Source organism: Sturnus vulgaris, chromosome 17 (genome assembly GCF_052056855.1).
Source record: "Sturnus vulgaris isolate bStuVul1 chromosome 17, bStuVul1.hap1, whole genome shotgun sequence".
Lineage (NCBI taxonomy): Eukaryota > Metazoa > Chordata > Aves > Passeriformes > Sturnidae > Sturnus > Sturnus vulgaris.
Window position 1 is genome coordinate 6,245,247 of NC_142259.1, and position 15,383 is coordinate 6,260,629.

Here is a 15,383-nt window from a genome sequence, read left to right on the forward strand (position 1 = left end):
TGTGTGCAAAGAGGGGAAGCAAAAATGGCAGGTTTGATGGAAGTGCTCCCCAGGTGCCCAAGTTCTTGCACATGGATGGTCCAAGTCCAGGCAACATCAAGCCCTGAACTATTAGAAAGTCTCCTAGGTTTGGCTATTCCAAATCTTGGGTGGAGACTCGAGGCTGGATATGCCCCACTTACATGTAGATGTTTACATCCCCACCTCCTGGTAAAAGGAGTAGGATAGACACAACTTTAGAGTCCTATTCATTTGTCTTATTCAGATACTTCCATTGCCTTTTCCTATACCTACAACCCCAAATCATTCTCCCCATACTAAGATAGTTTAAAATCATTGCCAATTTAAAACCAAGTTTCATACCTATATGGTGTTACCTAAACTGACAGAGGACAGGATTAGGTTAGATATTAGGAAGAAATTCTTCCCTGTGAGGGTGGTGAGCCCCTGGCCCAGGGTGTCCAGAGAAGCTGTGGCTGCCCCTGGATCCCTGGAAGTGTCCATGACCAGGCTGGACAGGACTTGGAGCAATCTGGGATAGTGAAAGGTGTCCCTGCCCCTAGCAGGGGGGTAGAACAAGATGAGCTTTAAGATCCCTTCTAATACAATTCTATGATTCTGTTTATCCCATTTATCTGCTGATGCTCATACCAAGCCTCAGCAGCTCTCTCTGTGTCATTTCATATGACTTGAGGTGCTCCCACCACCCACAACTGCATCCGGAGGGGGAAGGTGCAGGCTCTGGGTCTGGAGGGGCAGCTCAGAGAAGGTTTCAAATTACATCTGTTTTCTGTTGCAGAAAAGAACAACATCATCAGCTACAAAAGGTCAGTGCAGAAATTCTTCCTATCCCTCATTAGCTGGCTTGATAAGCGAGAAGCTGCTAATTAAGAATAGCATTAAAAACATCTAGATGTTAAAAGAAGAAAACGTGGAGAAGAAGAAAAATTGAATGCAAAATTCTGGTAAATTACAGATAAAGAGGTCAGAAAATTCTCCTTCTCTCTAAGTCTTTTCCTTTCCTTACAGGAATAGCCATAACTAAGAAAAAGACCATGACAGAGATGTGCATCCCCTACCCACAAGAACCAAACCAGACATCACATTAACCAACTTTCTTTAGTGCTGATACGGATTAAATGCTCCATTCCCTCAGGCTATGGAGACACAGCCCTCATGAAGTGCCAGCAATTGAGTTCAAGACATAACGACATGAGGACTTGTCCCTCTGGCTCAGGGTGATGCTTAATTGGGTGTGAAGTCAGCTTTTGGATGAACACTGCCATTAGCAGCTGGCTTCTGTGCAGCTCCCTGAGAGGTGCTACTCCTTCCCCCCAAAATTCATTGCAGGGCAGCTTTCTGTAGGCATGGGGTGTGTCCAGAAAGGCCCATCCTGGGGAAAAGGACAGAACACAACTCCTGCACTGGCAGTGTCCCAGAGGAGACCACCCATGTTTGCCCATGGCACCTCCAGTCCCTGCTCTGATACCAATGGAGACTTACAGCCACTCAATATCTCATCCCTTCTAAATAATCAAAAACCCAACGGGATCAGCAGAGCAACCTCTGGGGAAAAAAGAGGGGACAAATCCCACCTCCCCCTCAGCCATGAGCCGCTGAAGAGCAAGAGCTGCTCCTGGACAAGGACACACAGCACACCCAGGTCCCCATGAGCTGTGCCACAGCTCCACACCCCGAGATGGACAAACATCCCATGCAAGCTCCTACCCATGCTCCAAACAGCCCTGCTCCTGCAGCCAGGAGAGATGGGATCAGCAGCACGGATCTTCCAAAGGATGGAGCCAGTTTGAGGGTTGGTTTTGTTGCTCATTCAAGCCTGGAGTCTTTATATAGTGTCAGGGCAGGATCCAAAAGCGGAAGAGAGACACCCACTCCCAGGGAGTGTAACACACACACTGAAATAAATAGCTCCCTGCCTAAGGGGATGACTCAGGAATCTCACTAGTCCTTAAAGCACAAATCGCTGCTAATAAACCCCAGAAAGCTTGGAGGAAGGCCTAGCAAGAGGTCAACTGGGCAAGACTTGGCATTTCCAGCCTTGAGAGGCATGAAGGAAGAGGAAGCATGAGTAACCACTGAAAAATAACAATGCTCAACATTGAGGCAATGGTCACACCAGCCTAAGCCCTTTCTGCAGTCTACCTGCCTCAAGAGCATTGAGTAGTCCTTGTTATTGGGGAGAGGTTTTGTTTTTTACTGCCCCTCCAGGAAGCACTCAGACTTAGCCACCATATGGCTTGAAGTGTCAGGAGGAGACAGAGCCACACTCCCTGTTTGTCCAGCTATAAAATACAGATATTTATATTCACCTATTTTGCTCTCCACTTGAGTGAAAGATGGAGTGCTCTTACATCCCTTATTACATTCTTCAGATCAGGTAACGAATCTCCCAGCAAGCATAAACCAAATTAATGGTCACTTTGAGACTCTGACTTGAGCACAAACCCATAAACATGCAGGAGAACGTCTCCCAGAGCTGTCATTTCACTGCCACATATAACCCCCCAACAGGAAAGTCACTAAGACCCATTCACAGCCCTCTACTGCTGCACCTGTAATGAACAGCAAACTGTCCCTGTGTGGGTGATCCATGGCATTGGGAAGATGCCACCTTCATCCTCCCAGCTCAGCATTAGCCCTGCTGAGGTTCTCAGACCACAGGTTGGCCAAAGCCAACACCACCTTCCTTTGAAAACCCAAGGAGCACAGACAGAAACCAAACCACCAACCCAAAAGCAAATCAGGTGACAGGAAATGCTGTTAAAAAGAAAAGTGGAACAAAAAGAACATTTGCCAGCAGAGCCCCATCAACTGTTTTATGCTTTTTCTGTGTCTTGAATGTCAGTACACCAACTCTTCCAGCAGGCTCTTTTTGACTGGATGGGCAGAACAGAAGCTTGTAGACTTCTACTCCTATTGGGGCTGCTTGCACACTGCTGTACTATTAACAGAATAATATTTTCCCCTTTCTATTCATTTTAACTATTCTTCAACTGAATTTTTTTTCTTTTTCCTTTGCACCCCATATTAGTTTTTTTCTACCACACCAAGCCAAATCTGCAAGAAACAGGCACACCAGGCACCCAGACACAACCTACTGCCCTCACACAGGAGACACAAAAGGTGTACACAAGTCACCCTTGAGTCAGGATTTCTGATAGCTTATTTTTTTCCTGGGTCTCATGATAACTTCATGGAGAGTGACAGGCTGGCTGTGGAAGCTGTGTTAGGAGTGCCTGCCCTGCTGTGCTCATCCCTTGCAGTGCGTGACAGCAGCTCTGCTGCCACCCCAGCCCTAATTTGCTCCCACACTGTCACCTCCCCAGGGCTGGCAGAGCTCTAAACGAGAGAGCAGGACTGCCAGGCAGATCAGGGTTTGTTTACAAATGAGGAGTTTGTGAATGCCTGGGAAAGACCCTCCGGAAGGCAAAATCTGTCCTGAAGAGACCAAGCACCAGCCACGACGGACTGCCAGGAATTCCGATGGTGAGCAGCTCCCTCCTAGCCCAGGGATTCCCGCTGCCTTTGCCTGTCCTCTTGTTACTCCTCCCTGTCCCAGCCTCCCAGGGGAAGCAGTAACAAAAGGAGAATCTCTGAATGAAGATGGCAACTGGGCACTTCACTCTGAAACACAACTGGAGCTGCTTGGGAGCTACAACCAGTATCAACAAGGCTTGATTGCTTCTGATTTTTTCCAGTCTTGTGCTGCAGATCACAAGAGTTGATCGGGCTTTGCTACAAAGATTCCTTTCTCAACATCACTTCTCAAAGGTGGATCTCAGATCCAGGTCATCCCATTTCAATGTGGATCAACCTCATCTCTCCCCTTCACCTTACCTGCTGGGGTATCCACAATGCAGTTCTAGCTTTGAACACCCACAGGCTGTGGCAGGAGGCGGGAGATGCCTCCACTCACTCCTGTTTTTCAGTTTGAAATCATGCCAGGCTCTGTCTTCTTTCCTCCTTGCCTGGACTGGTCCCACCCAGTCTCACTAAGGTGTGCAAGGGAAGTTAGGCTCCCCCAGCCATCAACAGAGAGAAATGGGCACCTCCAGAAGGCAAACCTGCCTGCACTGAGGCTCCTGTGGGACTTCACAAGGAACCCAGCACGTATCTGAGCATCCCCAAACTCACAATGAAACCTCACTGCACCTTAAACATGTGGACATTATAGGTCCCAAGACAAATCAAGTGGCTGCTCAGTCACAAGGGCTTGCACCCAGCAGCCCCAGTGACTCTGATGTAGCTTTAAATCACCTCCCTACAGCAGCAGGAGTGATAGGTGAGAAGATTCCAGAGGTCTTCTTGCTTCCTCTCTTGGAAAAGGCAGCTCATTGACATCTAATCTATTCAAAAAGATCACTTCGATGGATGCTTACCAACACCAAAACTTTTCCACACATCTCAAAAGCACATTAAAAGGCTGGAGTGATGCCAAGGAGAGACCAGAGAGTTCTGCAGGAACTCTCTGCTTTCCCTCATTTATTGGCAGGTGTAGAGCCAAGAAGCCCCGAGGCTGTAACGGAGCAGCTCTCGCCATCCCAGCCAGTGCCTTGTGCGAGATACTCCCCATCAAACACTGCAAGTAATTACTGCAGGCTTCACAAGAAATGCACACAACACCCCCAAGACACCTCTGCTGTCAGTGTCACAGGAGGCTGCGTTTGCAGCTTCCCCAGGATAAGGCACCAGAGCCATGTGGGGAGCGAGGTCACCACAGCTTCGGGGAGCTGAGCAAGTTCACACAACTTGCTCGTCACACACATTGCTCTTACTGGAAAACAACATTTACATTGAAATATCTACTCTTGCAGTGCTGGTGGAATCAGCTTTCATCACAGGTGGCTGTCAGAATAGCCCAAGTCTTTTTGTCTTGCAACCTGATTAGGGGCCAATGAAATAGATGGTGGTGAAGGACCCTGCACCCACTGTCCTTCTGCACTACCTGGTTTTGTGTTCACTGGTCAAGTACATCTAAATACACTCTAAATGCATTCTAAATACATTCATGAAACTCAGTCCAGACCACCACAACAATCTGGTTTTGCAATGTGGTTCCTTTTGGACCATCAGGGGCTAAAAATAATTGCATTATTGTAAAGAAATGTGTATCTCAGTGCTGGAGACTCCTCTCTTTGATGTACAGTGAAATCACACCAACAAGGACAGGCCATTCATCCTTTGAAGGAACCACTCTCCACCTTTCTCAGCTCTACCATATCTGTTCCACAGGAGATTACATGGCAAGAAAAGGGACTGGCACATCTCCCTGTCACCACAATTTAAAGAACAATCTGTTCCTCAGGAACTAAGAAACCAGTGAGCATTTGAGTTACCTTAAAAAGGGTTATGCAGGGCTAAGTGTTTCCTACTTAGCTCCCAGAAGCGCAACACTAAATTTACATGCTTTTTATTCTTGTGAGCACCACTGATGCCTGGCAGGCAAACCCTGTGCCCTGCTCACCCTGGACACAGTGTCTCACCCTGTCATCCCTTCCTTCTTCTGCAATGTAAAAAAAAATATTAAAAAATCAAGAAACCTGATCTTTGTAACTACATCTCTTTGAGCTATGCCCATCTTCCCTTTAGTACAGCATTTGGGGTTTGCATTTTGGGTTATTCTTTTTTTTATACATCAAACCAAGCAAGACTCATCTGGTTGAGGTGTGTTGCAGCACAAAAAGGAGGTCACCCAGGGGATCAGCTTGTTTTTCATTTCCTTAATGTCAGTGTGGGGTGAATGTGACGGCTGGAACGTGACACATTAAAGCACTGAAATCAGGTTGCTCCCACCAAGCTCTGACTAAGCAGCTGGAGAGGAGCTCGTGAGGAATCCCACCAGGAAGGTGCCCTGGTCTCTGGGGTGGACACAACCCCACAGCTCAGGCCAGAAGCACTGGAGCTCAGAGCCCATCCTGGCCCCTTCATCCCACTCAGCCTGGAGGTGGGAAGGAGAATCCAGGAGAGGTCCCTGGGGATCACTGGTGGATGGGCACAGTTTGGTGGCATTGTACCTGCCCATAACAACCCTGTCTGAGGGCGAGGGCTTGCCATGAACCACCAGTCCTCAGGGTTTGGGGATGGACAATCAAGACAATGTCAGACCACATTTACCCTGAATTCTGGTGTGAGAGATTATCTGGGAATGGATCTGTGTGAAATAACCATGCTTTCATCAGTTCTGAGGAGTGAAAGGAGCCACAGAAGAGGCCATTTCTGCAAAGAGAAATCCTGGAACTCCAGGGAAGCACCTCACCCACTCTCTGTACTCTCCCTGTGCCAGCCATGGCCATGCCAGGATGCAGGCAGGGCAGGCAGGACACTGCAGAGAGAGATGGCTCATCTGGGTAGAAAGGGAAGAACAAATGGGATAGGGATGGTACAAGGAAATTTTAATAGAATTAGGCAGGGAGGAAATGTTCCTCCTTATTATAATTTAAGTCCATGCACTTGCTTAATTAACTAAATGTATGGTGCACAGTATGCAGATGAAAAATGCACCCAAACTATTTTTAACATGGTTAAAGAGATGCATTAGGGTTGTAAATTCTACGTAGGAAATGCAAGAATTATGTTGGTCCATCAGCACACAGCTCTAAAAGTGCCTGAATCCAGGCTGTTTTCTTGCCACTGTTCCAAATGCAGCCCCTTCTTCAGCTCAGGGACCAAACCTGAGCAGCTCACCCAGGGATCAGCAAATCCCTGTCTGTCCCCAGACACCTCAGACCACGGGGGTGCCCAGAGCAAGCACCTTGCTTTAGGCTGGCACAGAACACAGTGATCTCTCCTGAAATAAGATGGCAGGTACGGACAAAAAATCACTTTCAAGTATTACAGCCCTTCCTGAGCACAGGACAGATTACAGAAAACAAGCCAAAAAGTCTAGAAGGAAAAAAATCAAATAAAATGGAAACATTTTGGATGCCAAATACCCACCTGTACAGAGAACTAAGTTGAGATCTAAGTGCTGCTGCACCCCTCAAAAAGCCTGACCTGCTATTTAGACACAGCTCAACTTTTCAAGTTTCAGCTCAGCCTTGAACAGAATGCAGCCATGTGCTGCATTGAAAAGGATCTATCAAAAAAAAAAAAATAAAGTGGGGGGAATAGAAAAGAAAGATGTTCAGAGAAATACTGGGCAAGGTGAGAGATAAAGGAGGCTGAGAATTCTGGGAACCAGCGACCACCTCTAGCTGCACTCAAAAATGGGGCCCACTAGGCTCAGCTGTCCATGGGGTTGTGCAAAATACATATTATATATTACATATAGCATACACACAGCTCTCAAGAGCAGGTCACCCAGTTGTGTCAGTGTAGGAAGAGCTATTAAGTACAAAAATGAATCATAACACAGAAATATAAAACCGTGCTTTTGCTCACAGAAGTAACAGCGCTTTTAGAGAGGCAACATCTGAGATGAGACTGGGGCTGGGGGAGTGAGACATTCCCTGGTTTGAATTTCCCTGATTTCTTATGCATGAGATGGTGTGAAAGGGAATGATCGACAGCAGGAAGAGGTGGGGAATGAAATCAGAAGGATTGAATCTAGGATGCAGCACTGGATATAAATGCAACCTGCACAGGCATCTCAAGGCAGAGCATCAGCAGCCCCATGCAGAACCAGCCTGGGCCTTTGCAGACAGGAATTTAGCAGGGGTACCTACCCAGAGGCACCTCTCATATTTATGAAAACATCTCCATGCTGGGAGAGTCCCAAGAGTTTTGCTTTGGGTGCAGGGAGTTGCCTGAGCAGCCTCGGAGCAGCTCCATGCCTGGAAAGGCAGCTGGGTCTGTGAGCATCTCTACGAGATAAAACCCAGCCTTGCAGCATCACAAACTCACGCTGGAGATAAATCTTCACACAAGAAAGTCCCTGTGAGCAGCAGGAGAGGGCTGACTGAACCCAGGACAGTGGCAGGACAGGGCACCCTCATCCAGCCTGCTCTACGACTCCCATCCTGCAGGATGAGGGCTAAAGGTGCTTTTGTGCTCCAGGCTTTGGCACAAAGTGAGGTTTGGGGCACGAGGAGACAGAGGGTCCCCAACAGCACAGGTAGGACACTGCACTGGCCTTCAGGACATGGGAATGGCTTCAGCTCTTCCATACAAACTTTGTGACCTTGAGGCAGTCTTATCCTCCCACACCTTTGAATAAGCTTTTTATCCGGTCTGTCTGTCTGCATTACTGACTTCCAGTTACAAAACCCATTCTGACACTCACAGACCTGGCACAGGCCATGCCAGGCTCACCCGGGCAGCAAGGGGGGATAACTGATGCATGAGTTTATCCTGGTAACTTGGTGTGAAGTTTCCCATATCTTTCAGCTCTTCAAACACTGTAACAGCAATCTGCCGAGGCTAAACCTATCACGTGCATAGTACAGAAAACTGGAACTTCCCAATACACTGCAAAAAAATAATCATAACACCAACTCTTCATCAACATTGGTGCAATTACCACTTCAGCCCTGAATTCAGCCTCCATTTCCCAGCAGGTGCATGAGGAGTGGGGGCAGAGGCTGGTTTTGCACAGCTCCCTGTGGTGCCACAGCAGGCACAAGTGGAGTCACAAGTTCAGAACAAAGGCAGGTACTTGGGCTCGGGGCATGCAGCTACGTGGTGAGAGCCAAGGGGCACTGGGAACAGCCTGGCACTGGGAACAGGGCAATTTGGGGTGATCCTGCTCCTCCCTGGGAGCACTCCTGGCTGCCCAAGCAAATGCCACCACAGAGAGCCAAACAGAAGTTAAGACAGAGTAGCTGAAGAAGCCAAAGGTGTTTGGAAAGCACTCACAGCCAGAGCTACCCCTGCTGCGTGTCATTTGGCTTTCAGCCCCTTCCATCTCTGCCACTGTCACCCCAGTGTCCCCCAGCGGGGGTCTCACCTGTATTTAACAGCACACAGTGCACATTGCACACAACATCCCCACCCTCAGTGCACACACAGCTCACAACGTCAACACTTGGCCCCTCCACACGGTTCTGGAAGGTTTTGTGAAACAAACCACCCACAACTGCAGAGGATGGATGGCAGCATGAAAGGTGCTCAGGATGCCCAGTGCTGGACTTCACACTCCTCATGGTAGCTGCAGCTGAGCTCCACAGATGCTCTCTCTTCTCTTCTCTTCTCCCATCTCCTTGGGGAGATGAGCTTCCCCAAAGACCCCAACTCGCTGCAGTGCTCAGCAAATCTCCCCCTTCCACCCAGCCAGGATCTCCCCTCTCTGACTGGTCCCACCAACACCTCCAAGGAAGGCCCCAAGGTACAAAATGGCTGAGGAGCAGAAAGCACATCCCAACTCCTTATCTTACAGCAGCATAACAGCAAAAGGATGGAGGGGGGAAAAAACCAGAAAAGGCCCCAAAAATCCTTTTGCCGTGGCTGACAGAGGCCCTGGCCATGAGGAAAAACACAAAAACAAAATAAAAATACATTGGCACCGAGGATAGGAGCACCTCAGCCTGAGCCCAGGCCTGCGGAAGAGCCCAGTGGGACTGTGGAAAGTCCCAGAGGGAAGGGAGTTGCAGTAACACCGAGATTTATCTTGACCCTCCCTTTGCAATCCTGGGAACAACGGGAAGTCATCTGCGCTCCTATGCAGCAATGCTTCAGAGATTCAGGGAATCCTTCTGCCAAACGCGGGTCAGCTGGGCCATTTCTGCCCAAGACGCGGGTACCAGGGGGAGATGTGCACCCAGGGATGCTCCTTTGTTTACCGCTCGGCTGTACAGGCAGGGAGCCCCAGACACTGATTAGCATTTCTTTCTAGACACATCTCCCATCCAGACGCTTCCCACGGGGGACAAGAAATGCCTCCAGAACCTTGAGCAGAGCCCCAGAACCAACCCCGGCCCCAAACCGACTGCAGCCACCCAGCAGGGAAAGATGGGGCCGGGGAGGGAAGGATGCTGGGGGGTGGGGGGGGGAGGAGAGACGGTGCCTGAGCGGAGCTTTTTGTTCCTCTGCTCACAGCATTGCTATGGTGATTTCAAGCAAGACGGAGGAACCGTCGCTACCCATCACTCCCGCTGCTCCAGCCCCCTGCACCGACCGCATGAGCAGCCCCTTCCCCCGCAAGCAGGAGCGGGCAGGGGGAGACAGGGGCTCGGTTCATCGCACCTCTCCTGGGAGCCACCCCCCAGCTCTGCAGGGGCAGCTTCTTCCCCCCCGCCCCCTTCCCCGGATGGCCATCACCGCCCCGTCCCCGGGCACCGCCTGGGCTGGGGCGAGGGATGCGGGATGCGGGATGCGGGATGCAGCGGCGGCCCGGCCGGGCGGCCCGGCTGCTCTCGGAGAGGATGAGGGGGAGCGGCTCAGCCTCCGCCCCCCGCAGCATCTCCCGGGGCTCCCCAGCCAGCCCTGGCACCCGGTATCCCTTCCCCGCACCCGCTCTGCAGCTGGGGCATCCTTCCTCTCCGGCGCATTTGGGGGGATGAGGGGGTGGAGGAGGGCACCCCGAACCTGAGGGGGTCTCGGCCATCAGGTTTGCCCCCCACCCTTTTACTCACACGTATGCGTGGTAAATGAAAGCCCATCCCCGCGGTCTCTCCAGCACATTGTAGAGGAAATTCTGCAGCTTGCGGTAAAAAGCATTCCTTTTGGGGGGCTTCCCGCTGCCCGACACCCCGGAGCGAGGCTTGCTGAGGATGCTGCCCCGCTTGGAGCTCTCGGAACCGGCGATGAGGAGCGCTCCGTCCCGGCTGGAGTCCGGGGCTCCCGGGTCCAGCCCCACAAAGCCCACCTTGAGCTTCTTCTCCGCGGCGGGCCCGGGGTAGACGCCTCCGTTGCGGGATTTCTGCACCATGGTGGCGGCGGGGGGCGGCGGGGCCGGGGGCGGCGGGGGCTCCGGCGGGGGCTCCGCCCGCGCTCCCCGCCGCTGCTCCGCGCCCGGCGCAGCCGAAGCCGCAGCAGCCGCTGCAATCGGCTCCGCCAGCGCCGCCCCGCCGCCGCCCGCCCCCTTAACCCTTGGCGTCCCCCGCCGCCAGCAGCTTCTCGCACTCCCCCCGCTCCCGAAAATACGGGTTTGCCATTCTTCACCTCCCACAAAATTTAAAGCGGCGGGTCCGACCGCGCCCCCTCCAAGAAAAGCAGTGTTTGGCTTTGTTGGTCCCCCCTAAAGCAGGGTCTGGCATTCCACTCTCAGATCAAGGTACAACATTTTCCCTCTGTCTCCAGCTCAGTGTCTGCTCCCCAAATCAGGCTCTGGCACCCCTCTCAAAACCCTCTCGGAGGGGGCTCCTCCTGTACCCGCCGGGAGGGCTGGGCAGCGCCCTGCCATGGATGCACATCCCTGTGGTCACACCGGCACCGGCTGCAGACATTGTCAGTGGCACAGGAGGGACCCAACCCGTGCCCCATCTCCGTGAGCCCACTCAGCAGCAGACCTGCTCAACCTCTCCTCAAATCCCAGTGTGCAAAGTCATTCCCTTCCTCCGTGCTTCCCAAAGGTCCAACCTATCGTCTTTGGAAGCCCAAATTCAGCTTTCATGAAAACTGCACCATGGCATGGTCACCCAGCTGTTCAGAAGCCAAGCTCCCAGCACAGAAAGCCCATCTCCAGATGTGCTGACCCAAATCAGCTCTTTAACATCCCACTATTTATAGTCCAGCAGCAGCATTTTCCCCCCTTACACCACAGTTGGATTCTGCCCCAAGGAATATTTCCTCCTGACACCCCTTCACTGGACTCAGGAAAAGACAAGCAGACTGCAGAAGATAGGACAGAGGTGCCTGCCCCACATAATTATCCTCCATGAAAAGGGTTCTTTGCAGTGGGAAGACCTGCAATCAAATAAAATCAAGCCCAAGATCATCAACTCATTCCTAGTGACATTTCTATCCCTTACAACCCAAAAAATCGCAGGTGATCTGTGAACTGCACACCTCTGCATGTTCTTTACAAGTACAACAAGGCTTTAGGACAAACCTTTTTAATGTAAATTAAATCGCAAGCTCAAGTAAGATGCTGCTTTCATCGTAAATACCTCGACACAACGTTAGTAGGGAAGCAGCAAGATGGTGGCCCGAAGATTTATGGCTGCAGGAGCCACCCAGGGCTGGGTTTCGTTGGAAAACCAATCTTACTGCTCTGTATTGTTGCCAGATTTTCCTGAAATTCATATTTAAATTAGTAAATCAACATAACCTTTCAGAGTGCATTTCTCAAGTCCTGGCTTTTTTGTCCTCTCCTAATTTCTCAGGAGGATCCCAGTGAGAACTAATGGATAAGAGGAGCACTGAGATTAAAGCTGCTGCCTCTCACTCCCCAAACCCTGTCATGCACGTTGAGAGAAGAGCAAGCGTGGAGCAGCCCTACATTTTTCATGAGCAGAACGTTTCCTGTGACCCATATTCTCTCCAACACATGGCTGAAAGAGAAGCCATCTCTGCAAGGCAGGCAGAGGACTAAAGCTGGGTTAAATACTGGAAAAACAGATCTGCAAGTATGTCAGGGAATAAATTGCTCAATTCAATGAGGGGCCATTCTATTCATTATTTGTGAACACTTGTAAGATCATTAGTGTTCTTTAATAGGGTGGCCAATTACAAATGTGCCTGGCACTAATGTACAAAGTGCATTATTATAGATCCAGTGACGCAGTCCCAAAGCAGGAAATATCCCCCTCCACAGAAAGGCCAACAACAAACAAAGGAAGCAATTTTCAATTAACAAATTCAAGATTACAAATAGTCTGTGAGCCCTAAAGAAGAATCTAAATTCAACACACTCCTCTTTGCCTAATTAGTTGGTCATTTGCAGTGTCTGTCACACTGCAGCACAGCTTTGGGTATCCTGCATCTCTGAGACCACCAGAAATTGGGAGTGGGAAAGGAAAGGAGTGGAATCTCACCCTTTCCAAGTCATGGATGAGCTGAGGAAGGGCACAGTGTGGTTGTAGGGACTGTCAGGGGTTGTTGCTTCACTCAAGGAGGAGGCAAAACCTCAAAGACAAACAAGACCTTGAGAGAACATGGCATCAAAGATTGCTTCCTTTTGTGTGGTCTTTGGGAGGTGGAAAAGGCCTGAAATTGTGGATGAAGGGCTGTTCTAACCTCACCCCTTTCTTTTTACCTTGGAGTCTTAGGGCATCTCTAACTCCTTTTTTATCATATTCCACGGGTTGGCACTGCCAGTTGCAGCACATGGCTTTCCCCTTTCCACCCCCACATGCCACTCACAGGAGCTGTCCCTTGATCCAGGCTCCAGTGCCTGGCCAGCTGCAGCCCTGAGAGGAGCAGCAGTCTGGGGGACACAAACACTGAGCTGTCATGGCCTGCACGGAGCCTGCAGCAGGAGATTTTGGAGATGAAGTCACTTGTGTGCCACTTCTGCTGGGTGGCAGAAGACAAGACACAGCAATTAACACTGGGAATTAATGAGGTATATAAAAGCAGCAGTGGGAAGGTGCTTTTATCTGATCCAAGGACATTATGTCTCCACAAACAAACAGAATTACTGAGTCAGTCCTTTGCTTTCAACACTGGTGATGACTTTAAACACAAACATCATGGCAGATAGCTTAGACCCTGAAGGGAGGATGAAATCTATCAATCCATGTTAGGATATAGAAAGCCCATGCTCTGTCCCCTGGCAATTTTTTTTGAGATGTAGTAAGAAATGACTGGTGTGAAGTATGTAGAATGACTCCAGGGATAAATTTCTGCTTGAAACACTGAACGAGAGCCCTTTCTCCATCCCCACCCAGCTGGTGGTTTGTGTGAACTGTGCTACCCGTAGCCTGGGTTTTGTCACTCACAGCTCTCTCCCAGAGCTATTTTCAAACCCTAAAGCAGATGGCTTTACCTCCCCTTGTACAGGATGCTGCAACATCCCAGCAACACTAACCTGGCAAGGGAAAAGACATTAACAGCTCGGTCTCTCTGCACCCAGTGTCCACCCATCTCGCTCTGCTTCAGCTCCCCCTCACCTCCCACCACCCCCATCCTCTTCTCTGAGCAGAAAACAGCCCTCAAGAGCCCCTGTCTATTGATTATTCGTGTCTTTTCCCTGCTTGACTCTTCCCAACACGTGCCAAATCAATTTTGGCTTTGGAACCAGCAGCCCTGACCCAAGAGAGGTTGGTTCATACAAGGAACTCGACCTGGAAGGAGATGCTTCCCCAGCATAAGGTGGAGTCCTCAGGGAAAAAAAAAAGCTGTAGGAAAGAAAATTCATGTGCACAAATGGAGAAATCTACTTATTTCCAAAGGAGAAAGGTGAGTGTGACATTTCTGGCCGGAATAGAAGGCAATGCTCAGCCCACATTTGGGATGAAGAGATGTGGGCACAGCTGCAGAGTATTTGCAGGGTGGTGAGGACACTGGTGCAGAAGGACAGAGAGTTCAAAGTGGGCAGAAAGCAAAGGCTGCTTTTGGCAATCAGTCACAACCACAGTATCAGCACTGATTTTTATTTTTTTTTAATCACCTGAAATGAAGATGCACCAGATGGTTTTCCAGTTCTGATCAAATCTGACAGTCATCTGTTTCAATGCTAATGAAGTTTTATCAATTTTCATCAAAACTAGAAGCCTTGATAGACAGAGGCTTCCCAAAGGTTCCTTCTTCCCCCTTCAAAAGGGATTTTAAAGTGTTTCTCTAAATTCTCTTCTTTACCAGGCACAGGGAAAGGTGCCCATGAGAAGGCCACACCTCCCAGCCACTAAAAATCTTCAATCAGAATTTGCAAGCAACATGCTGATAAAAAGAAACCAGGCTCCCTTCATCCTGCCGCTGACAGAGCTGCTTATTTTATATTACATATTTATTGGATGCAAAATTTCTGTGCCACCATCCATCTTCCTGACCTGTTCTTAGACAGCACCGACCTCATTGGATGCTGCTCCAGAAAAACCTGGTACAAATCCTGCTGTATGAGATCAGCTTGAGCTGCAGCTGGAAGTGTGTGACTGTATGAACAGAAATCTCCCCAAGTTACACCGAATTGACTTGAGAGACACACATGCTCCATTCTTAACTGGAAATTTATGTTCCTCCTTCCTAAGGGTGATTAAAATTGCTGAGGTCTAAATATTAATTTGTGCTGTGGAGGCCTGACTCTAAGGAAAACTGGTTTTTGGAAAGAACAGCTGCTTAACTGGGCATGTGGAAGGAGAAGCAAGTAGGGGAGGAAAAAAGCAAAATTAAGGTGAATTCTCTTGAATTAAATTGCGTTACACTCAGAGCACACACAAAGCTGAAATGAAGTCATAGAGGGAGCAGCACCCAGCCCCATTTCCCTGTCACCTTTAGACTGCTCTGCTTCTGTCCTGCTCAGTCCACACAGACCCTTCTCCTGGCAAATTCCCCACTGGCCACGTGTCCTTCCCCATCTCTGCTCTCCATGCTTCCATCATTGCCCT

General features: G+C 49.8%; 1 protein-coding gene across 9 annotated transcripts in view; it reads right to left on the minus strand.

The window, feature by feature from the left end:
• KCNQ2 (potassium voltage-gated channel subfamily Q member 2) overlaps positions 1 to 10,825 on the minus strand; it is a 74,088-nt gene extending 63,263 nt beyond the window's left edge. For all 9 annotated transcript variants that reach the window (XM_088174796.1, XM_088174795.1, XM_088174792.1 and 6 more), the window contains exon 1: positions 10,530 to 10,825. In XM_088174796.1, the coding sequence (XP_088030922.1) occupies positions 10,530 to 10,825 (296 nt within the window). The remainder of the gene's footprint in view (positions 1 to 10,529) is intronic.
• Positions 10,826 to 15,383: the final 4,558 nt, after the last annotated feature.